This window comes from Stereum hirsutum, assembly GCF_000264905.1.
Source record: "Stereum hirsutum FP-91666 SS1 unplaced genomic scaffold STEHIscaffold_2, whole genome shotgun sequence".
NCBI lineage: Eukaryota > Fungi > Basidiomycota > Agaricomycetes > Russulales > Stereaceae > Stereum > Stereum hirsutum.
This window is the reverse complement of record NW_006763132.1, coordinates 2718326-2738677: the sequence shown is the minus strand read 5'-3', so window position 1 is coordinate 2738677 and position 20352 is coordinate 2718326. Positions and strand designations below refer to the sequence as shown.

General features: G+C 52.2%; 4 protein-coding genes and 1 non-coding gene across 5 annotated transcripts; 2 read left to right on the top strand and 3 right to left on the bottom strand.

The window, feature by feature from the left end:
* The first annotated feature begins 1400 nt into the window (after window positions 1–1400).
* On the top strand, window positions 1401–4902 carry STEHIDRAFT_137118 (uncharacterized protein). Its single transcript, XM_007300077.1, has 7 exons — window positions 1401–2083; window positions 2219–2737; window positions 2805–2850; window positions 2918–3195; window positions 3276–3380; window positions 3455–3560; window positions 3662–4902. The coding sequence occupies exons 1-7, from the start codon at window positions 1616–1618 to the stop codon at window positions 4318–4320; spliced, it is 2181 nt and encodes a 726-aa protein (XP_007300139.1). The 5' UTR covers window positions 1401–1615; the 3' UTR covers window positions 4321–4902.
* An 866-nt stretch (window positions 4903–5768) lies between these two features.
* Window positions 5769–7760, bottom strand: STEHIDRAFT_118473 (alpha-ketoglutarate-dependent sulfonate dioxygenase). Its single transcript, XM_007300076.1, has 7 exons — window positions 7485–7760; window positions 7219–7409; window positions 7134–7165; window positions 6957–7076; window positions 6546–6902; window positions 6327–6469; window positions 5769–6178 (listed from the first exon to the last, which is right to left on the bottom strand). Exons 1-7 carry the CDS (start codon window positions 7620–7622, stop codon window positions 5972–5974), a joined length of 1188 nt encoding a protein of 395 aa, XP_007300138.1. The 5' UTR covers window positions 7623–7760; the 3' UTR covers window positions 5769–5971.
* Window positions 7761–11866: 4106 nt separating this feature from the next.
* On the top strand, window positions 11867–14239 carry STEHIDRAFT_48337 (uncharacterized protein; the record flags this gene model as incomplete). The annotated part of the gene is made up of 8 exons (XM_007299180.1): window positions 11867–12185; window positions 12267–12517; window positions 12580–12873; window positions 12949–12994; window positions 13061–13197; window positions 13259–13554; window positions 13610–13822; window positions 13888–14239. The coding sequence occupies 8 exons, from the start codon at window positions 11867–11869 to the stop codon at window positions 14237–14239; spliced, it is 1908 nt and encodes a 635-aa protein (XP_007299242.1).
* A 228-nt stretch (window positions 14240–14467) lies between these two features.
* Window positions 14468–14560, bottom strand: STEHIDRAFT_t59. The gene has a single exon. It is a non-coding gene; the product is annotated as a tRNA-Val (tRNA).
* A 7-nt stretch (window positions 14561–14567) lies between these two features.
* STEHIDRAFT_118471 (uncharacterized protein) lies at window positions 14568–18495 on the bottom strand. The gene is made up of 7 exons (XM_007300075.1): window positions 16361–18495; window positions 16216–16282; window positions 16047–16150; window positions 15430–15992; window positions 15177–15375; window positions 15005–15115; window positions 14568–14948 (listed from the first exon to the last, which is right to left on the bottom strand). Exons 1-7 carry the CDS (start codon window positions 18464–18466, stop codon window positions 14814–14816), a joined length of 3285 nt encoding a protein of 1094 aa, XP_007300137.1. The 5' UTR covers window positions 18467–18495; the 3' UTR covers window positions 14568–14813.
* Between the last annotated feature and the right edge of the window lie 1857 nt (window positions 18496–20352).

The window sequence follows — 20352 nt, the reverse complement described above, 5'->3', positions numbered from 1 at the left end:
AGGAGTCCAGTCAATTTGCCTGCTTTTCGATACGAGGTTAGCGTAGCGTTCGAAGATCACAGTGTGGAAGCGAGTGGTCCAGGCGACTCTGCTGAGAATCGAATGGCCTGGCTCGAGGATGCAAGACCTTTGAGCGAACACGACTTCAATTGAGCAGTAGTCCTCCATGAGAATTATCTTCCCAAGCGGCGATGTCCTCGTGATGGAGACAAGTGGAAGAAGTGAAGAGAAACAGGAAAGCCAGAGTCCAGAAGCGGACATCGACTTCACTTTGCAGCTCCTTTCGACTCTCCAAGGATCTCTGCGCGGTTCCATATGTGACCGAACGCATCCAATCAACAACATCTGACCATCGTATTTACCTCATTTTGAAAGCATGTCTTCGAGGATTGTCGGGAGGCATCGGGATGCAAATCTGTCGGCTTTCTGAGCTTTCTCGACCTTCCCCGCACCACATGGAGACTTCGAAGACGGACAACGAATGGCGACGATGACGATCACCCTCCTGTCGATAGCGTGTTGAAACAGTGTTCGCTGCCAGCTCCTCTCCCAGCAGGACTCTTCGAGATGCTGGGTGGGAACCGTCGAGCATCGTCTCGCGGGATTTCCGTCGCTGTTCCGCGAGTTATTGGGAGGAAGCGCTGATGGAATTCAAAAGTCCGGGGCTAGATTCAGATTGCAGGTCGCCGAACAATTGCGAACCTGGTTGTCGTGCCCGTTAGCCGAGATAGGCCAAAATAGAAGCTCACAATTAGTATTTTCGAGGAAGCGGCGTGCCTGGCGTGATGCCAGCTCAGTTCGGCCGCTCTGCATGTCCAAAGTAGACGCTATACGAGGAGGACGAGGAAGGGAGAGAAGACGACAGGACATGGAAGAGTCGTGGACGCAGAGTTCAGAGTCAATGAAGGTGCGCCGTCGCCTCGGGGGGCTCAGGGGGAACGATATTTTACGTGTTTGGGACAGGCAGATCTGATCTGGAGATGCTACGGAATCGGGCGAGATTCTGAGTTTCGAATTCAAAATCGATTACCTCCCCGATTTGGATCAAATCCTCGCATTTGCGTCACACCTGATCGGACGAAAAAAGTATGTGCGGGATTGCTTGCGATTATATAAGCGCAGGTAAAACAACATGGGTGAGACGGGTGGGCTTTTTATATTTATTGTGTACGAGAGGCTTTGCTGTACCGGCGTTGGGATAAGAAAAGGAAAAGAGGGAAAAGCCGCGTCGGTGGTTGAAAGCGAAGGAACGTGGGGAAGCGATCGCTCGCAAGAAGCTTCCCAGAGATTCAAGCGGCGCCAAGATCCACAAGACGTCGTGCAGACGCCTCCCCTTCAGATCCATCCTCTTCCTCCGTACGCTCACCTTCCCCGTCTCTTCTTCTCTCCCTTCGCTCTTTCCCCCTTCTTTTCGCGACTTTATCTCGACGTTTCGCATAGCCAACAAATATTCACCTTAGTCGCTCCCGGTCTCAGCTCCGACCGTCGTCATCGTTCGCCCCATACCTGCTCTGAGCAAATCGGGCGGTTAATATCTTCCACGAGATACCAACTTGACAACTGATCTTGACCCCATTTCCCGGGCTCAGATCCACTAAAATCTGCGGTAGTGACGATGGCCTCTGCCCACCACCAGCCTCCGCCGCCATATCCACTTCCACCCATGCAACAGAGCGAGTTCCGTCTACCTTCTCTCAAAGACTTGAACTTCGCGTACCGTCCCCCTCCCACTCACTCGCAAGAACAGCCCCCATCTTCCATTGGGCCCGCTCAAGTAGAGCATTCTACTCCCCTTCAAAACCACATCTCGCGTCATGAATGGAGTCGTGGTACACCCGCACCTGCGCCGTCACACAGCATACCTCAGCATCATGCACCCCCGACCGGCAGCGTCCACGACCACCCCTTGCCGCCTCGACAAGAGTCTCAGAACTACGGAGGTATGCCGCCACCCGCGAGCTCTGCCAATCCTTTGACGCCCGTGAGGGACGAGGGCACCCAGCGTTTAGGACCGCTTCCCCGCTCGGGACCTCCGATGAAGAGCAGGGAATTGACCCTAGGCGCTTTGCCTCGGACATCCCACGTGAGTCAATGAGTGCTTCTCTGCTCTACTTATTCGCTCGCTCTTCGAGTGCCGTCAAAATCCCTATCTTCAATTTTGCTCGTTGAAATGCGCTGACCACGCACTTCGCCCACACGTCATGTTGACGTTGATCAGCACGCCTACCAGTATGCCTCCCAGGGCTCTGCGCCTTACCCTGTCCAGCAGGCGCCGTCTCCCCATGAACAAACGCAGCATCATCCTCACCCCTTCGGCGTTTCACAACAGGGCTACGCTCCCGACCAGTTCATGTCTCACAGACATTCGTCTGCTTCTGCGCCCTCTCCAACGCACTCAAGCTATCAGCAACAACAACAGCACCAGCATCATCAACAGCACCAGCACCAGCACCAGCAACCGGTGCCATCTGCCAGTCCGTATCCATCGGGTCCATCCCAGAGCCAACAACAGTGGCAACAACATCCTCATCCTTCGCACCAGCACCAGCATCAACAACCACCACCTCAGATCGCAAAGCCTCAGAGTCATCAATCGACGCCCCCCGCGGAACCTATCTCGTTCACGAAGGCTAAGCCCTTGGTTCCTACCACTGTCGAGCCGCGTCATAGTGCTCCGTCCCCTCGTATACCTCCCCCGGATCAAGGTCTGGGTCCACGTCATAACACGCTTTCGGAGGTACGCACAGCTCTAAGAGGTGTCGCACTCCACCATTTGTGCTCATCCTTTTGTTGTGCTTCCGTAGTTGCATACACGTTGTAGCACGTTGTACAACTTTGCGGCAAGATGTGGTACGTGCTGCCCTACATTTTGGCGCCCGTGTATGAACACTCATCCTGACGGACGCACTGATATTAGCGCAATTGCAAGTCACTCTGCCTCATGTCCAACCGACGACGACGGAGCTGGTCGAGATGTCTCGCCACGCGAGTCATATCCTCGACCTTTTGCAGGATCTCGCTCGTCTTTCCCAAATCGAGACCAAGCCCTTCCCCGATCCTGGCGCCAACAACAGCGCAGTCACTTTGCCTCCTCCGGCCTCTACCGGGAATGAGGAGAACCGGCCTCCTAAGCGCCCGTGGGAAGATATGTCGAACGACAAGACCGCTACATTGGAAGTGAGCACTTCCGCAGAGGTTCGTAAACTTTCGTGCACTCCATCAGTTCCGTAACTTGTTCCAAGCATTACGTTGACTCTGATATGGTCATTCTATAGCAAACAGCAGCCGAGGCAGATATGGCTCTGATCCGCACGAAACGGGCCTCGACGTCCGCTACAAATGGCCCCGGACAACAGAAGACGAAGTATCGGAAGAGAAGCGTGAGTCTGCTTTTTTATGACTTCCACGTCTTCTTTCTGTTCTTGGACTTACATTGGTGGTGGGCTTCGAGCAGCGCGCCACACCTCCTGGGAAGTGCCACTCTTGCAATATTCGAGAGACTCCGGAGTGGAGGCGTGGACCCGACGGAGCGAGGACGTTGTGCAATGCCTGTGGTCTGCGTACGTGCACCATCTCTATGCCGTTGTCAGGAAACCGCACGGAACTGACGACGATATCCGCTCTTCCTCCTCTGTTCGCTTTGTTCTGTTCTCCACTGCAGATTACGCCAAATTGATGCGCAAGCGCGACAAGGTCGGGCCCGACGGCAAGCCTGCCCAGATCGACCTGGAGACGCTCCGCGCATCTACTCGCATGGCTGACGCTGGTTCCTCTAACGGTAGCACTGTCAACGGTAACCCTTCTCCCTCCGTACCGCCTCCCAGCTCCTCCACTGCACCTCCGGAACAAGCGGTACCATCGCCCACGACCGCTGGCCCGAGTCCCATCCACCTCCACCCCCAGCAGCCGCAGCAATCCCAGTCTCAGCTCCCTCCACCTCCCGGACCTTCTGGTCAGACCTCGAAACCGTCGCAGATGGTCTTACCTTCATATCATAGTATGATTATTCCTCCTCAGGGTGGTGGGCCAGGAGGTGCACCGATGCTTCCTGGACCGAGCTCGATGACGCATCCTTCGCCGCACCAGCAGCATCAGCAACATCAGGCACAACAGGCGCAGTTGATGCCACCGCCACCGCATATACCTGAGGGCCCATTGGGTAGTCACTTGTGGGGCCATGGGCAGATGCATGGGCCTGGTCAACATGGCCAGGGTCAAGGCCAAGGGCATATGCAGCATGGCAGGACGTATTCGCAGGACCATTCGTCGTTTATGAGGCCTGCGCATCAGGCTTCGCATGCGAGGGCTTCGCCGCATTGAGGTTGAGGCCCTGAGGTGTAGTGGTGAAGTGACGTTCGAGGTCTTCGAGCTCTAAGTTCTATGTCCTAACATTGCATGCATACGCATAATTCTATGTCATCGACGTCAGATCCAACTCTTAATTCTGTCGTATCTAGCATGTTCTCTCGCCTTCGTCTATCATATGCTGCTTCTCTTTCTCCTTGGTCATTATTCTTTTTTCTCTTCGTTCAATCAACGAATCTTAATCATCCATTCGTCATTCATCATTCACCAGTTCATCAGCCTTCTCGTCAATCCCATTTTTTGTCTCTCCTGTCGATCCCCATGATCTCGCATCCCCATCCAAAAGACTCCAAGCTCGCTCTATGCTCGTTTTAATCTGTACAATACCCTGCACTTCCGTTCTCCCCGCTTTGTTCGATCCCGTTCTTCCCATCCCCACAATTGCAATTTCTTTCTCTCATGCTCTGCTCTTTTTGCCGGTTGCCTCTTGAACCTCAAGCTCTGTTGCAGCATTGGATCTTTTCCCCATTCGCAATTGCATTATACATAGTCTGGCTTTCGTTACCGTATTGAGTATCGAGTATACTGTATATTTTCTTCCACTCTGCCCCTTTTCGACTTTGAAGAGGCGTAAATATTTTGGCGTTGATTGTGGTAATGAGAAGTGATGCACAATGCTGTTGAGATTCAGATCTTCTGTTGGCTGTCGTGCGTGTCGTCTCTGTCTTTGGTCTTGTGAGACTCGGTAGGTGCATGCTACCGGTGATTTTGTCCTCACCGAGGGTACGTTGGATCTTAGATATATTGAGTCGTTGTTCCGAGGCACTCGCAGGTTTATGTACGACCCTGCATCCTAACTCAATCTTGAGTCTGTCCATTGTGTCGTGTCGTGAGGACAACCCTATGTAAGGTCACCTCGCGGTGAACTGACCGGCAGTTTCCAGACTTGTTGCCAGCAGGAAGGAAGCATTGAGTTCCATCTCCTTTGGGTTCCGCTCCGACCTGCGTTTGCTGGGGAGATCATGAAGAATCAGATGGACTCGGAGATGGAGAGATCGTCGTCGTCTGCGGGCCATTCGATCAGATTCAATTAATATGTTCACCGGTACCGTGTCAATGCAAGATCCTGCAAAGATGCCGGCGACGACGATGATCACGGAGGGCATGAGTCAATTAATTGTGTCCTCGGCCAAACGGTGTTCAATGCGCACAACATCCCCGACCTTATTGGCGTACGCATGCTGCGCAAGCTTATGCTGTACTTTGGGCGATCAGGCCTCAGGCCTCAGGGGCTGAATGCAGTTCGAGCCGATCCCTTAGTACCTTGCCTCGACTTGTCAGGTCGTCTGACTTCTGTGGACGGAAGGAACAATTTATGCACGTATGCTGGTCGACGGCGAGGAAGCGGAATGCTGGAATACGGCCGCAGATGATTGTTGAAAGAAGCACACGACGCGGTTGGGCTTAATGGGGCACAGATGCACTGTGGGCCAACGGCCTCGATTCTCCATACACGTCGAAGAAGAACGTTCCACATCCACACAAAATCCAAAAAGGTACAAGCACATAGGAATACACAAACCTACACATCATCCACAACACAATCTACCGCACGAGGATTTTTGGAAGCGGTTCTACAGCCAATCGTCGAAAGCCAGCTCAGCGCTCAGTCGTTGTATCCCCTGACCTTCCCCACACCCAATTCAGGAACCTCGATGCCCTGCGCCTTCCAGATCTCGAGCTGCCTATCCTTCGCGACCTTTCCGTCCTTCTCATAGTCGGCGACCGAAGTCGGACGTTCGCCGTGCGGTGTGGCACGAAGGGCGTGCCGTCTGGCGGGCCAGAAGTCGAAAGTGGCGCTGTGGGTAACGACCTGTATGGCACAGAAGTTACACAGACGTCAGCCAGGAACGAAGGTATGAGAGAAGTGGAAGTGAAGAAGAAAAGTTGAGACTGATACATGAAAGGGAAGCGATGGAGGAGTGGGGGGAAATGAAAGAAGAAGGGAAACTAAAACGAACCCGGTTGTCCCAGAAGGCGATATCATTAGGATTCCACTTGAATCGAACCTGGAAGTCGACGTTGTGGGCGATTTGCTCAAAGAGGAACTTGAGGATGGAGTCCGATTCGGCCTTGGGAACACCAACGATACGACGAGTGAACCCTTTATCCGTCAAACACTCAAGTCAGGTCCGAATCTTCGAGGCTTCAAGCAGACTTGGAGTACAGCAGCCACATACCAGGGTTGACATAGACACTCTTCCACCCGGTAGCAGGGTGAACCCTCACAATCGGATGCAGAGTCTCGACTGGTTCCCTTCGCACAGGCAATCCCGCCGCCCTCGCCCCATCAGCCTGAGCCTTCGCGCTATGCACTGCCGTCAATCCCTCGAGGTAGATCTGGAGTCCACGGCTGAGCGAAGAGTAGAGTGCGTAGCCGGAGCTCCAGAGGGTGTCGCCTCCGTATTCTGGCCCGGAGATGACTTTCAGAGATGTGGTGCTTGGGGGTTGTTGTTCGTAGGAGACATCTGTGTGCCACAGCTCGATCTTGGAGAAGGCGGCCGTGTCGGGACGGCGGGATTTGTCATTGTAAACCACTGAATATGGAAACAATAAGAATCGTGAAGAAAATGAGGTAGAGTAGTTCGTACCATGCACTTCTTCGAGGCCAGGCTCTTTCGGAACAGGAGTGGTGGCGTGCTTGTGAAGTGGGCCCCAGTGGCGAGCGAGGTCTAGTTGCTCGTGTATGCTGATGTCCTGGTTCCGGAAGACTGCACGGTCACTTTAGTCGACATAATATTGTTGCACATTGAAATAAATATACTCACAAACGACGCCTCGCTCAGCCACCAGAAGAGCCCTGCAAGACCTATCTTTAGTTCGTGCACCACGAGCAACGACGAAAAAACTCACAGTTCGTCCTTCTGCGTGTCCGACAATTGACGCAAGTCGATACCGTGAATCTCTGTCCCAATGGTCGGGTTCAAAGTGATGACTTTCGATGCAGCGGACAAGAGACTCTTCTTCTCGGGGTTGGCGTAGAGTCCGCGCTCCGTCACGGCAACGGGACCAAGAGGCTCCCAGTGAATATCGGGGAAGTTAGGCTGAGCGGACAGGAAGAGTGGGTTACGTCTCAGTAAGTATAAGGATCGTGAGACTACAAGAGCGAAGATGCGTACCTTGTATCTGGCGAACTCATATGACGCGTCGTCCTCGTCGTTCCCAGTGGAAGGAGAATAGAAAGGGTTGACAGGGTTCACGAACTTGAGAGGTCGTTCAACTTGGGATTGCTGGGGTTCGACAGCTACAGGGGCCATGGTGATTTAATGGTATCTGGCAGGCGATGTGAGAGGAGGGATAGCAGACAGGTCTTTGCAGACGCAAAGTCGCAATCTCCTCGTCATTTATACTCGAATCGGGGATGAGAAAACATTACGCCGAGGATAGAGTGTTGTGAATGAATTGTCTCAAGCTCGTCAGCGGACCAGATTCGCCAGTGGAAGACAAGATGGCGAGGAGAGATGACGACAAAACATCACGTGAAGTCGACATATGTCGAGAAGTAATGCAGTCAGTGGAGAGATAACAGCTGCCGAAGTGTAAGGCGCAAGAAGCCACGAAAGGTTTCGCATTTGTACGAATGTCGACTTAGACTTTCGAGGGTCCTGTCAATTATCAGTAGCGTGGTGGTCTGTCAGAGCGTGTCATGCACTTAGCCGAATCTGTCTGAGCCCTTGTTAAAGCATGCCAGAGGAGGACCATCAACTTGACGGTTTATGGGGACCTAGGCGTTTTTGAAAATTATAGCCAGACTCGGAGCGATTCAATGGAGACGGTGATAAAGACCATCGGACCAACATGAAAGTGAGATTCTTCGGTCGTATAGGACGCCTTCGCGACAATTGAGCAATTAGTCGTGCACATAGAGAACAAGACCACTCCATTATCCAAGAAACTCTGGACTGTATATTCGCCGTTGATATTTCTTGCTCTAAAGGTCGTCAAGGATGTAGACCCACTGAAGTCTTCCGATACGATATAGTCGGCGGTTAAGGATGTATGAGATGCCCAACGAGTCCGAACAATGTTCATAATACGTTACGACGTGCTAGACCAGATGATGACAGAGCTCTGTGATGTGTGTTCAAAAAAATGAGCAAATGAGTATCTAGTGCGAGACTGAGCCAGAGAAGCCGTATACAGGACAGTGCGAAGAACGTCGTCGTCAAAACAATGCTCGACGTCGGAGAGGACGATGTCGAGGAGGCCAAGTCGCGTGCAAGAAGCATGACGGCATCATTCCTAGTTAGGCGACGCGCGGCTTCCGCGAGCAGCCCAAGGCTCTCTGAGCAGAACCACTACGACCTGGCCCTTTGCCCACCGCTAGCTAGGAAAGAAGTCAGGAGAACGGAGCAGAAAGACAGCAAAGAAGATGGGTACGTGATTTGTCTTGATTTATGTATTGCTGACGGCTAATGACGGGGCAATTTCAGGCATTCCGAAGGTAAGGAGGACCTGTATAGCATGCATGGCACTAGCTAACACGCATATATCCAGTTTTTTAGATACATATCGTACGTTTCATTACTTCTCGGCCTCCAAACAATGGATTACTCATGTTGCGGCTTATAGGGAGAGGTATCCGCTGACCTCGCAAATCATCGAGGAGAACAAGATTCCCGAGTTCGGTGCGTACGCTTGACTCGTGTAGTAGTGGTCCTAGGGTTCTCCAAAGCTAACATCTTGCCTCAGACAATCTCTACCTCGACTTCAACGGGATTATTCATTCTTGTATACACTATTCCATGATATTCACAAGTGCCTGCATGACTGACGAGAGTTATGACAGGCTCGCATCCCAACGATGAAGACGCTCACTTTCGGCTATCCGAGGAGCAGATATTCACCTCCATATTTACATACGTGGACCACCTATTCGGCAAAATCAAGCCTAAGAAACTCTTCTTCATGGCCGTCGACGGTGTGGCGCCCCGCGCCAAGATGAACCAGCAGCGGAGTCGAAGGTTTAGGACGGCGAAGGAAGCGAAGGACGTCAGGGACAAGGCCATAGCCAAGGGAGAGGAGCTGCCAAAGGAGAAGGCATTCGACAGTAATTGTATTACTCCAGGTATGTCTATTTCCCTGTATATACGGTGGAGCTATCATAAACTCGAAGACAGGCACACCGTTCATGGTGAAGCTATCGGAGCAGCTGCGGTACTGGGTTAACAAGAAGATCAGCGAGGACTCGAACTGGAGGGACATTCAGGTCGTGCTTTCCGGGCACGAGGTACCCGGAGAAGGGGAGCACAAGATTATGGAGTATATCAGGTTGTCGAAGGCGCAGCCCGGCTACGACCCCAACGTGCGGCATTGTATGTATGGTTTGGATGCGGACTTGATCATGCTGGGGCTGTTGAGTCACGATCCGCACTTTTGTTTGTTGAGAGAGGAGGTCAAGTTTGGGCCGGCGAGGAAAAAGAGCTCCGGAGGGTGCGTGATATTCATCATTTCCTCTTCGCATGGACTTCACTTAACGGAGACACGTAGGTTGGAGTCTATCACGTTTTATTTGCTTCATCTCTCGTTGATGCGAGAGTACCTCGATCTGGAGTTCCAAGACATCGCGCATATCTTACCGTTCGACTACAATCTCGAACGCGTCATCGACGATTTCATTCTCTTGGCCGTATTTATTGGCAACGATTTCCTGCCCCATTTGCCCGACTTGCATATCCACGAGAACGGGCTGGAGAGACTATTCGACGTCTATATGAAGGTGTTACCGTCCCTGGGTGCGTACAACACCTATATTCGTATTAGCATCCGTACTGAACGATGTTCGCATTGCAGGAGGTTATTTACAAGACAGCGGTGTGATCGACACGAAGAGGCTGCAGGTCATCCTCAACGAGATGGCTGATTGGGAGCAGGGAGTGTTTGAGAAGGAGTTTTCGGACCTGAATTGGTACAAGGGGAAGCAGACGAAGCACGTAAAGGAGGCGGAGCAGAAGCGTAACGAGTCTCAGCGTGGTGCGTCTTCCTCTGGGTATTTCCTTCTCGACATTCCAATGCTCATAACCTTTTTTTACAGTAATGAGCCCGGAACAAAGAGCGATCTTCGACAAGATCAAATTCTTCGTCCTCGAACACCGTGGGCACCTCTCCCAGGCCCAACTTCGGTCCGCGCGCCTCCAGATGCCGAATACGTTCCCTGCGCGGGACCGTACCTTCATCACTGACTTGGCGAAGGATCTACATTTGGAGCTTGCATGGGACGAGTATGACGACGACGACCAGAATCTCGTTACCCTGAGGTTCCCTGGTTCGTTGGAGGAGCCGTTGCCGGAGAACGAAGAGGTCGAGGACGATAATGATGAGGAGTGGGAGGAAGTGGACGAAGGCAAGGCGGCTGTGGATAGGGTTCTGAAGAAATGGGATAAGATGAGGGTGGTCGATCTGGAAGACGAGGGAGATTTCGATACGAGGCATGCGCGGTCGATACAGCTGAAGATGGATGAGTGGAAGAGGGGGTATTATTGGGTACGTCCGTTTCACACTTCGCGACAATGTATAAACGAGGAAGGCGTCAGACGAGCTGACAATTGCATTCAAATAGAGCAAGCTGGAGATCAAGTACGACGAGCCGGCGGAGATGAAGGATTTAGTGTACCGCTATGTGGAGGGTCTGCAGTGGGTGATGCATTACTACTATAGCGGTGTCGCGTCGTGGAGTTGGTTCTACGATTATCACTACGCTCCTCGAGTGTCTGGTAGGCGTTCTTTGATTTCCTGCCGTCTTCTCTGCGATTATTTACCTTCGGTCAAACGTTAGATCTCAAGGGCGTCGATCAGATGTCCTTCCAGTTCAATCTCGGAACACCCTTCAAGCCTTACGAGCAGTTGATGGGTGTTATGCCTGCTGCTAGCAAAGATCTCTTGCCGCCAGCGTATCATGTATGTTCTTCTATTCATCCACATCCGAAAACACTGCTCACGCTATATACAGGACCTCATGCTTGATCCCAATTCACCCATCATCAACTTCTATCCCTCCGAGTTCGAGACGGATCTGAACGGGAAGAAACAAGAATGGGAAGCAGTCGTAAAGATTCCTTTCATCGAACAAACCAGGCTGCTGGCCGCCATGCGATGTGAGCTTTTTTGAGCCAATACCAATCTCGAATACTCCTCACATCGACTTGCCTTGTACTGATCTGCGTATTACCGTATAGCCCGTGAACACATGCTTACCCAAGAGGAGAAGGACCGTAATTCTTTCGGGACGAGCTATCAGTTCCGCTACAATCCAGGCGAACCGACGGAATACCCGTCTTCTCTGCCGGGCTTCTTTCCACCCTTGTATCGGTGTACGTGTATCATGGAGCCGTTCGACCTCCCCACGCTGGACGGCTTGCACCTCGTCCAAGGACTTTGCGATGGCGTCTTCCTCGGTAAAGATGCCCTCGCTGGCTTCCCCTCTCTCAAGACCCTTCCGCACGTCGCCACCTTGGGCCACCACGGTGTGAACGTCCATGGCTCTGAGTCGCGGAACAAGTCGATGGTCATCCATATCGAGAACATGTACGAGGGCAAGAAGGCGGAAGATGTGGCTAGGGAGTTGATCGGGAAGAAGACGTTCATCAACTGGCCGTTTTTGCAGGAGGGATTGGTCGTGAGCGTGTCGGACCCGTTGTTCAAGTATGAGAAGGTCAGGATCGTGCAGGGCGGCCCGGAGAAGGTGGTGTCGAACCCGCATTCGCAGATGGGATTGGGGCATTGGAAGGGTAAGACGGAGAGGATAAACTATTTCTACTCGAAGAAGTGCGGTGTGTTGACGGGGGATATCGAGATGCTGTTGCATGTGAGGCCTCTGAAGGGTTCGTCTATTCAGCTCTGTGTTATCATTGGCGGCGTATATGAACCAATGTGTGGTTGGTTTTCGTTTGGCGATTTTTTAGGTCTTAAGCGCCTGGAGAATGGGGCATTTGTCAAGGATTACGAGGAGGCGCAGAAGGAGATTGAGCAAGCTGTACAGATGTCGGTTCCTGAGGTTGTCTCTGAGGATCCACGGTATGCGGAACGTGCGCCTCCGCCTCTATCAGAGGAGTTCCCCGAAGGCAGCCGTATCTTCTTCCTTGGGGAGCACGCCTACGGTGTTGCCGCACAGGTCTCTGGGACTACCGAGGACTCGCTCTCCGTTGTTCTTGCCGTACGTTTCTCACTTCACTTCACCTGGCCATCGAAGTCGTTCTGACCGCTATATCTCCACAGTTCTCACCCTCAGACAAGGCTGAGAACGAGAAATTCAAGTCCGCTGTGATCAACCGTCTTCCAACGAAGTATTACCCCTCTTTCACCGTCGCGGAGATCCTACGCATTTCGTCCCGGGCTATCGCGAGGATCACCTCTAGCTTTATGGTCCTTACGTCGGATAATCAGAAGATCAACCTTGGGCTCAGTCTGAAGTTCGAGGCCAAGGCCCAGAAGGTGCTTGACTATTCGAGGAAGGACGGGAAGTTCTGGGAGTTCAGCGACAAGGCGGTTGAGCTTTTGAGGGAGTACAGGGTACGTTAGGGTCATTTTGTCGGAGCTGTATCATTAGTGCGTTTAGCCAGTCGCTGATATGGACTCACGTTGTAGGAGAAGTATCCTGAGGTGTTCCGCTTACTTGATCGTGGTGGTGACGGTAACGGTATGTTCCTCTTCACCCTCATGTCATCTACCTGTTTACTAATCACTTCCGTCTGAAAAGATATGGCCAGGGCTTCGGACATGTTCCCCAACGAGGCCGATCCCAATGCGAAAGCTAAGGAGGCAAGGTCATGGCTTGCCACCAAAGGCGTTCGCGATTTCGAACCCGTCTCCCTGTTTTGCGATCAACTCAAAAAGGTAAGACATGTTCACTTTTGACTCGTTCTTCCGCCCCTCATCTATATCTTCTTCCGAATAGACAACGGTCTCGGAGATCGAAACTCTCGCGGACACCTTCAACGCAAATCGCAAATCCGCCGCCGCTTACAAGAAAGCGCTCGTCAAGAACATTCCACGACGAGCCGTCCTCAAGCCGACGCATGCTGTATACAGGTTGCAGAACCAACGCTTCGCGCTCGGAGACAGAGTCACGATGGTGCAAGATTCTGGAGGTGTCCCTCTTGCCGCGAAGGGCGTTGTGATCGGGCTCAACACGAAGAATATGGATGTCGTATGGGATGTGGCGTTTATGTCGGGGACCACATTGAACAATAGGTATGGAAGCACCGTCTTGGAGTCGAATGAACCTGTGTTGACTTTCTTCGCGCAGGTGCTCGCAGTACCGTGGATCAACTGTGGATTTCCAGTCATGCTTGAATTTGACGACGCCACAGTTCATCACTTCAGTCAAACCAAATGCGCCTCCGCCTGTCGCTCCCTCCGCACCGTTCCAGCCGCGGTCAGGACCGTATCCCGCCATTCGCCCGCCACAGGGTCAACAGGCAGCAGCCGGGTTCCGTCCAGCTGCTCAAGTTGCAGCGAAGTACGTGCCGGCTATCTTACATTTTCTGACCGAGCCAATCCTGACACTTCTGCCTACCTCTGCAGTCAGGCTCCCGTGCATATCATGACCAACCCCAACCGCGGTCGAGGCCAAATGCCCTACCGAGGTGGCCCGAAACACGTCAACGGCGTCGTCCACGGCAACGGAGATGCTCATAGTTCCTCGAATGAACCGGCAACTCCTCAGTCACACCCAGTTGGGCGAGGAGCTTACGCTCCGAGGGGTCAGCGAGGTTTCCGTCACGATGGAGCTCCACCTCCTCGAGGAGGGTTCATTGCTGGTCATAGAGGAGGAAGAGGTTTCCCTCCAATGGGAATTGATAGGGGTCGCGGAGGAGGGACGCCCAGGGGAAGAGGACGAGGTAGGGGAGCCTTCGCTCCGCCCTTACCTTCGTAAAGAGTCTGCGAGACAACGAAGTTGTATTTGTGGTGTACCTGATATAGTTCTTATCTGAGTCTACTCGAGAGTAACGATGACAGCTACGGTGTTGTGTTGTTGAAAAGAGTTGTGACAGATTTGAAAGTCGTGCTCAGTTTTGGTTGTGAGGCAACTGCTAGTTTTAGACGGGGAAATTTACATAAAGTAACACCAACTACTTGTACTCACTGCGCCGAAGCAAAAGATTGGCTCAACCCAGGATCGAACTGGGAACCTTCTGTGATCCGCTCCAGAGGAACAAATGTGAGACAGAAATCATAACCATTAGACCATTGAACCATGCTTTAAGTTCACCGCTTCGTTACTAACAGCTCAGTAGAAGGTTAGCAAACCTCTTCGAGATTCACTTCTCCCACCTGGACACCAGCGCCGCACACGCTGAGACAGTTACCTAAACCAACTGCCACAACCAAGCAACAAAATGTAACTCCAAGAAATATAATACGATGATGTATGCTATGCGATCAGGCAATATATGCAAGTATCCAAGAAAACACGGAACAAACAAGATGGTGCGTGCGTACGAACGAACTCAAGCGCTCTTGACTGCCAGGTCGGAAAACTTCGGTACCTTGACCTGGGACATTATTTGGTGAGCCAACGTGGACCATTGTACATCCTTCGTACGCTCGTGTTCTAGCTCAGCGAGCTGGCTTTGCGTAGGAAACTGAAGTGCAACTTGAGCCATGTCGTACATGGATAGAAAGTGAAGAGAAATCTTACATGGGCGTGAAGAACAAACAAATATTCCGACATGTCCTCGGTATGGTTTATCGTGACGCGGTTTGAGCCAAGCTTGACAAGGCGAGAAATTTCGACACGGTTGTCAAAGATCTGATACGTCCCCAAACCGTAATCAGCCTTCTATTCCAACACCAGAGAATGATCGACTCACGATATCTGGCAACGAAGTTACAAGCCAACTGCCCCCGTCGTTCACCTGTGCATAAACTAGCCGTCCCGCAGGCCAAGGCTTTGGCCGGATACGAGTTAACATGTCAGAGAGAGACAGTGTCGGATCCTCCTTCTGGGCCTTCTGGGCTTCAGCAGTCGAATAGCACCCCAAAGAAAGAACAATTGATTTGGAGACATCTCTGTAATTGGTCTCATGAGAATGTGACTAAGGAGCAGAAGGATAATCGACAAACCTGGTGGTGTAGTACTTCTCATTCCACTGCTGCATCAACGCCCACTCTTCGTCATGGAGTAAAAACTCGAAGTCGATTGAAGACGGCAAAGGGGCACCGACTTGAACGCCGTAGGGCCACATACCGGCAGGTAGGAGGACATCCGACTTGCTGTCGTTCTCACTTTTCATAAAGGCTTCTTTGGCATACGAAAGGAACGGATACGTGGACGGCGAGAATCGTGTAGCAGGAGAGGTGGGGCTCCGGTCGTCGTGCTTGATTCCATTGGTCTTGACACTCGAGGTCGGCGACGACGGATTCATCTTAGGTACTATGAAAGAATTGGGCATCCTAGGCGGATTGAGAGCAGTTTCCGTGTCCAGAACATCACTCTTCATCCTCAATGATCTCTCGTCATTGTCTTGTGTCGTAGAGAGGGACCGAGTGCGCTTTCGACTAGGATGGAGCGGAGATGATGAACTGATGCTCATGGGTACAGAACCTTCGTGACTCGAGGTCGACTGGGCTGTAGAGGGTTGACGCTGGTGAGACTGAACGTCTGTGTGGGAGGGTTGTGCCGCAGACTGTTTCGTGTGACGTCAAGAAATGGCACAGATTGTAGGGCAAATAGTGCTAACCTGTCCTGAAGTATGTGCGTCTGTAGGCATCATCGACGAAGAACCCTTTTCGTTACTCTGATGTATCTGCTCGACGTGTGGTGATCCCTGAGTAGTACCTACATCTTGAACACCATAAGATTTATGAAGATCTCAAGGCCACATAACGAAGTTCAGCAGTAGTACTGACCTTGAATGGTATCTTTCAATGATGGTTCTCGTGAAGCTGCCCGAATAACTTCGGAGAGCCCAGATGCCTGCGAAATCGTGATATCAGTTGTGGAAGGTCCTTGCAACGCAGACGTATTAATAATGACAACAGAGCTAACACTCACAGGCAAGTTTGGTGCAAGGCTAGCTCTAGCAGACTTCGAGGATCCATTCGGTTCATCAACGTCCATAGCCGCCTGGGTCTGTAGTTCACCACTCTTATTCCCTGCTTCCCGTCTCGCACCTGGTTCTCCCGTCACTTGTGCAGAGACTTCGAGGACCTTATCGTCGGTACCCACTCTTCCATCTACCTCCATCGCCTCATGGACCGAACTCGGCCCTTCCTTCACAGCAGCGGTGTCCATCGGAGTAGAAACAGCTCCTGACGAAGAAGCAACCTTCGACGACACATCCACCGCAGAAGTCTGCGACCCTTCGCCACCAGACGAAACGATCAAATGCTGAGGTTTCTTGATACGAAGCTTCAGCTTCGTGGAATTCGGAGATGACTGTGAACCCTGCGTCGAGGGCCCGGGTTTCGTATCGACGTCCATTGAATCGGTTGGAGTCATCTCGCGGTCTTGAACTGACGTGGGGTCAACTCCGTCCGACTGGGCATCCTCTAGTAGAACATCCCAGGCATCATCCTTGTCAAACCCACCATTCAGAAATGCCTTCAAATCCGCGTCCCGAATAGAATAAACCGTCTTCCCCTTCTTCTTCCCCTTCTTCTTCTCCAATACCTTCTTCCGAAAAACAGGAAACACACGCAACACCTTTCGGACCTCAGCCTGCCACCCTGATCCTGTCTTACCATTACCGTCTTCAGGTTGGTAGTAAGGGTACGCAGAACTGATGTATTCGAATATGTGACGGGACGAAAGTGCCAGTTCCGGGGAGGCGAGGATGGCTTCGCCTATCAGGGCGCCCAAGGGTCGATCGGGCTTTGAGGTCGGACGAGGGCCTGGAGGGAGCGTATAGCGTGGCGAATGGGACGAATGTGAGGACGATGAACGAGTGGTCGAAGACGCTGGTGATGGTGGCAGTTCTTGGTTGAGAGTTCTGGTAGGAGACGGGACCTGACTTGGGACAACTGACGCATCGATCGCGGTGGACGAGATGGCAGGTGGAGGAGGTGCAGAAACCGCTGGAGAAGACTTGCTTGGATCGAGTACGGGAGTCATTTCGGGTGCAGTCGAGCTTGACGCAGGAACCGGTTGAGTGTTTGAATCTGATGATGTCCCGAGCGATATCGAAGGACCTTCAGTAGCGAATATAGGCAGCGGTGGCGGTGGTGGCGTAGCGAACCCTTTTACTGCGGGTGATATAGCCTCAGGTTTCGGACTAGAGGCCATCGGGGGAGGCATGGAAATCATTCTACCTTCAGCCTCCTTCTTCTTCGCGAGGATAGTTGCCAGTGAAGATCCTTTCGCTGGAGCTACAGTAACGGGCCTGGGCGGAATCGAAGGAGCTGAGGTAGGATTCACGATCGAGGAAGCTGGCGGGGCTGAGGAGCGTCCATTCGCAGATTGTGGCATCGTAGGTACCGGAGATGCGTTCGTACGCGGCGCTGTCGCCGACGCAGGGGTTGAAGTCGAGATAGTCGGCGGAACAGAGGTACTTTGATGGGCAGGCTGTGATATCAAAGACATTGGGGGCACTCCCTCCAGACTAGCGCCAGAAACCCCGATGAGACTTGAGCCCGGAGGCTTAGACGTCGTAGGCGGTGCTGACGCAGATCCCGGGGGCACCCCATTCACAGGGGAAGCCATTGGCTGGCCCGAAGCAGCTGTGGAGAGGCTTTGTTGCCTCTTCCGAACACGTTCATATTCTTGCAAATCCGTCTTAAAAATATCCACGGTCTTTTTCTTCGGCTTCTTGACCTTCGGTTTCGCGGATGCCGGCCCAGATGCAGACGCAGACACGGGCGTCTGTGGCTGAGATTGTGCCTCGGCTGGTGAATGTGGCGCTGGTACAGAGCTCGGGACAGGGGTTGCAGAACCGGGAGTGGTATGTATAGTACCAGAAATGTATGGGGTGGGTGCTGCTGAAGGCGGTGCAGAGACTGAATTAGGAGGAAGTGCCGGCGGAAGACCTTGCTGCGAAGCGCTGGTCGAGCGTCCGGGTATGCGAAGTTTGAGCCCACTCGGGGCCTGGTTTGCAATCGAGAGAAGAGAGTTCAGAGGATGCGTAGCCGAAGTATCGAAGGGCTTGGGTGCAGGAGGGCCCATCGCACTTTGAACTACCGAAGTCGATGGTTGGAAAGGGGCAGAGGGGTTCGGAAAGACTGTGGGTGTGGAGAATGAACGAACATGTGGTAGTGGCTGGGGAGCAGTTCGAGAAACTGGAACTTGGGGGGATGTTGGGGCTGTGGTGGGGGTTCCCATCCTGGAAAGAGAAGGACTACCTCCGATGGATGTGTTTGGAGTGGTCATTGCAGGCATGGATGATCGTCGTGAGGCGGAACCGTCAGATGCTGTGTTCGGTGGGGTCATTGATGCAGCTGATAATCGTCGGATCGACTCGTTGAGACAGGCATCCAAATCGAAATTAGCGGCTGTCAATGATGGACGTAGTTGCTCTACACAGACATAGAAGTCAGTACGACAGATACTGGTCAAAGTGTTGGTTACAATCAACGTGGGTGTATCAAGGGCTGACAGAGATCGACATGGATATCATGGGACTATGACGTTGTAGGATCTCGTGATAGAATGCCAAAGATATTTCAGAAAGCAGCCAAACGGGTATACTCGAGCCTACTCGAGCACAATCACACCCGATGCGCGTGTTTCATAAGTAAACTCTGTCCCATCTTCAAAGAATTGCTATGTACAGAGAAGATGACGCGGTATAATCCAGCTAATGAGATACTCACGGAGAAGTCCCAGATCATCTTTGAACAGATAGAGGAATCGGAGAAGAGTACGGACGAGCAGCGTGTACGCATTCAAGTACTTAGATAGCTCAGGCGGCCAATGTTGAGGTGGGAGGGGTAGGCGAAGAGCTGGATTCGCCGCTTCTATGGTTCCACGTGCAGTCTGTTTGGAATGAGTGGGTGCGATAGTATATGGACAAGTGTTGTGGGCCATGGAGGTAAACGATGAGTTTGCTTCGTCGTACACGAGTTTCGAATAAGTAATAGCTCGTACCGCGATGATCTTGACTATCTGGGACAATGTAAAACGGAGTTCAGCTACGGAGTCCTTCCTATATACCTGGGCCAGATGCACCCAAGAGTTAATCAACAGAAGTGTCGCACCCAACGTCTCGCTCCTGGATAGTAAGCCTTTGGGCTTTGCATCCACTGTCTGAGCATCTCCACCGCTTTGATGTACGGTTCGTTAAGTGTTGAGACCTTTGCGAGTATTTGAGGGAAAATGGTGTTGTTAGCCTCAACGGCTTGGTTGGGTCTAGCAGCCTGAGCCTGCGACTGTCCGTTCCCCGTAGACATAGCGTGCGTTTTGTTTGTGTTGCAGATTTACGGCGAATTGATGACCAGAAATCCCGCAATGAGGTCAAGCTGGCGAGTCGGTAAAGCAAAGCATGAGAGAAATGGTCAAAGAGCAAAGGAACGCGGTGAAGTCGGCATCGTGGACGCCTGCCGATAGTGAGCGCCTACAAAGGTCCACAAGCCGGCCACGCCAATTTATAATTAGAGCCGGTCGGTCGGACTCACCCGCCGGCCCCTTTTCAGCAACTTGGTCGCCGCTTTGAACATGCTTTCGCTGCGCCACGATTTGAATTGACACGAGTATATCGTACGCATTACATTGCATGGTGGGATTCCAACGAAATAAAATATTGATAGACACTGTAGCACGAGTACTTATTGCTACTTTACTGGCCAACAGGGCCTTCGAAGTACTTAGCCCTAGCCTACGCAACCTACTAAATGGGAAATAAACAATCCCCATGTCTGAGAACAACTAGTGTGTTCGCGGTGAAGGATCGCGGTATTATCGTCGAGAGCGAGTGGTCGTGGTCGAGTGCGAATGGAATGCGAAGGCCGGGCGAGACGGAGACGGAGACGGAGTGCCATCATGATACAATAATGATGTACAAAAAACCAAGAAATAAGTAGTACGCGCAGATCTCGTCCTAGTATGTTGTTGCA

Bases quoted from the DNA above. Each gene is read 5' to 3' on its own strand.
- STEHIDRAFT_118471 (XM_007300075.1), bottom strand. From the start codon at position 18,466: ATGGGCCCTCCTGCACCCAAGCCCTTCGATACTTCGGCTACGCATCCT. The intron at 15,376-15,429 runs GTTTGTCGATTA...GACCAATTACAG, and splicing joins GAGAAGTACTACACCACCAG to AGATGTCTCCAAATCAATTG. The intron at 15,116-15,176 runs GTGAGTCGATCA...GGGACGTATCAG, and splicing joins TAACTTCGTTGCCAGATATC to ATCTTTGACAACCGTGTCGA.
- STEHIDRAFT_137118 (XM_007300077.1), top strand. From the start codon at position 1,616: ATGGCCTCTGCCCACCACCAGCCTCCGCCGCCATATCCACTTCCACCC. The intron at 3,196-3,275 runs GTTCGTAAACTT...GTCATTCTATAG, and splicing joins AAGTGAGCACTTCCGCAGAG to CAAACAGCAGCCGAGGCAGA. The intron at 3,561-3,661 runs GTACGTGCACCA...TCTCCACTGCAG, and splicing joins GTGCAATGCCTGTGGTCTGC to ATTACGCCAAATTGATGCGC.
- STEHIDRAFT_118473 (XM_007300076.1), bottom strand. From the start codon at position 7,622: ATGGCCCCTGTAGCTGTCGAACCCCAGCAATCCCAAGTTGAACGACCT. The intron at 7,410-7,484 runs GTACGCATCTTC...CTGTCCGCTCAG, and splicing joins ATGAGTTCGCCAGATACAAG to CCTAACTTCCCCGATATTCA. The intron at 6,470-6,545 runs GTATGTGGCTGC...TGACGGATAAAG, and splicing joins GAGTGTCTATGTCAACCCTG to GGTTCACTCGTCGTATCGTT.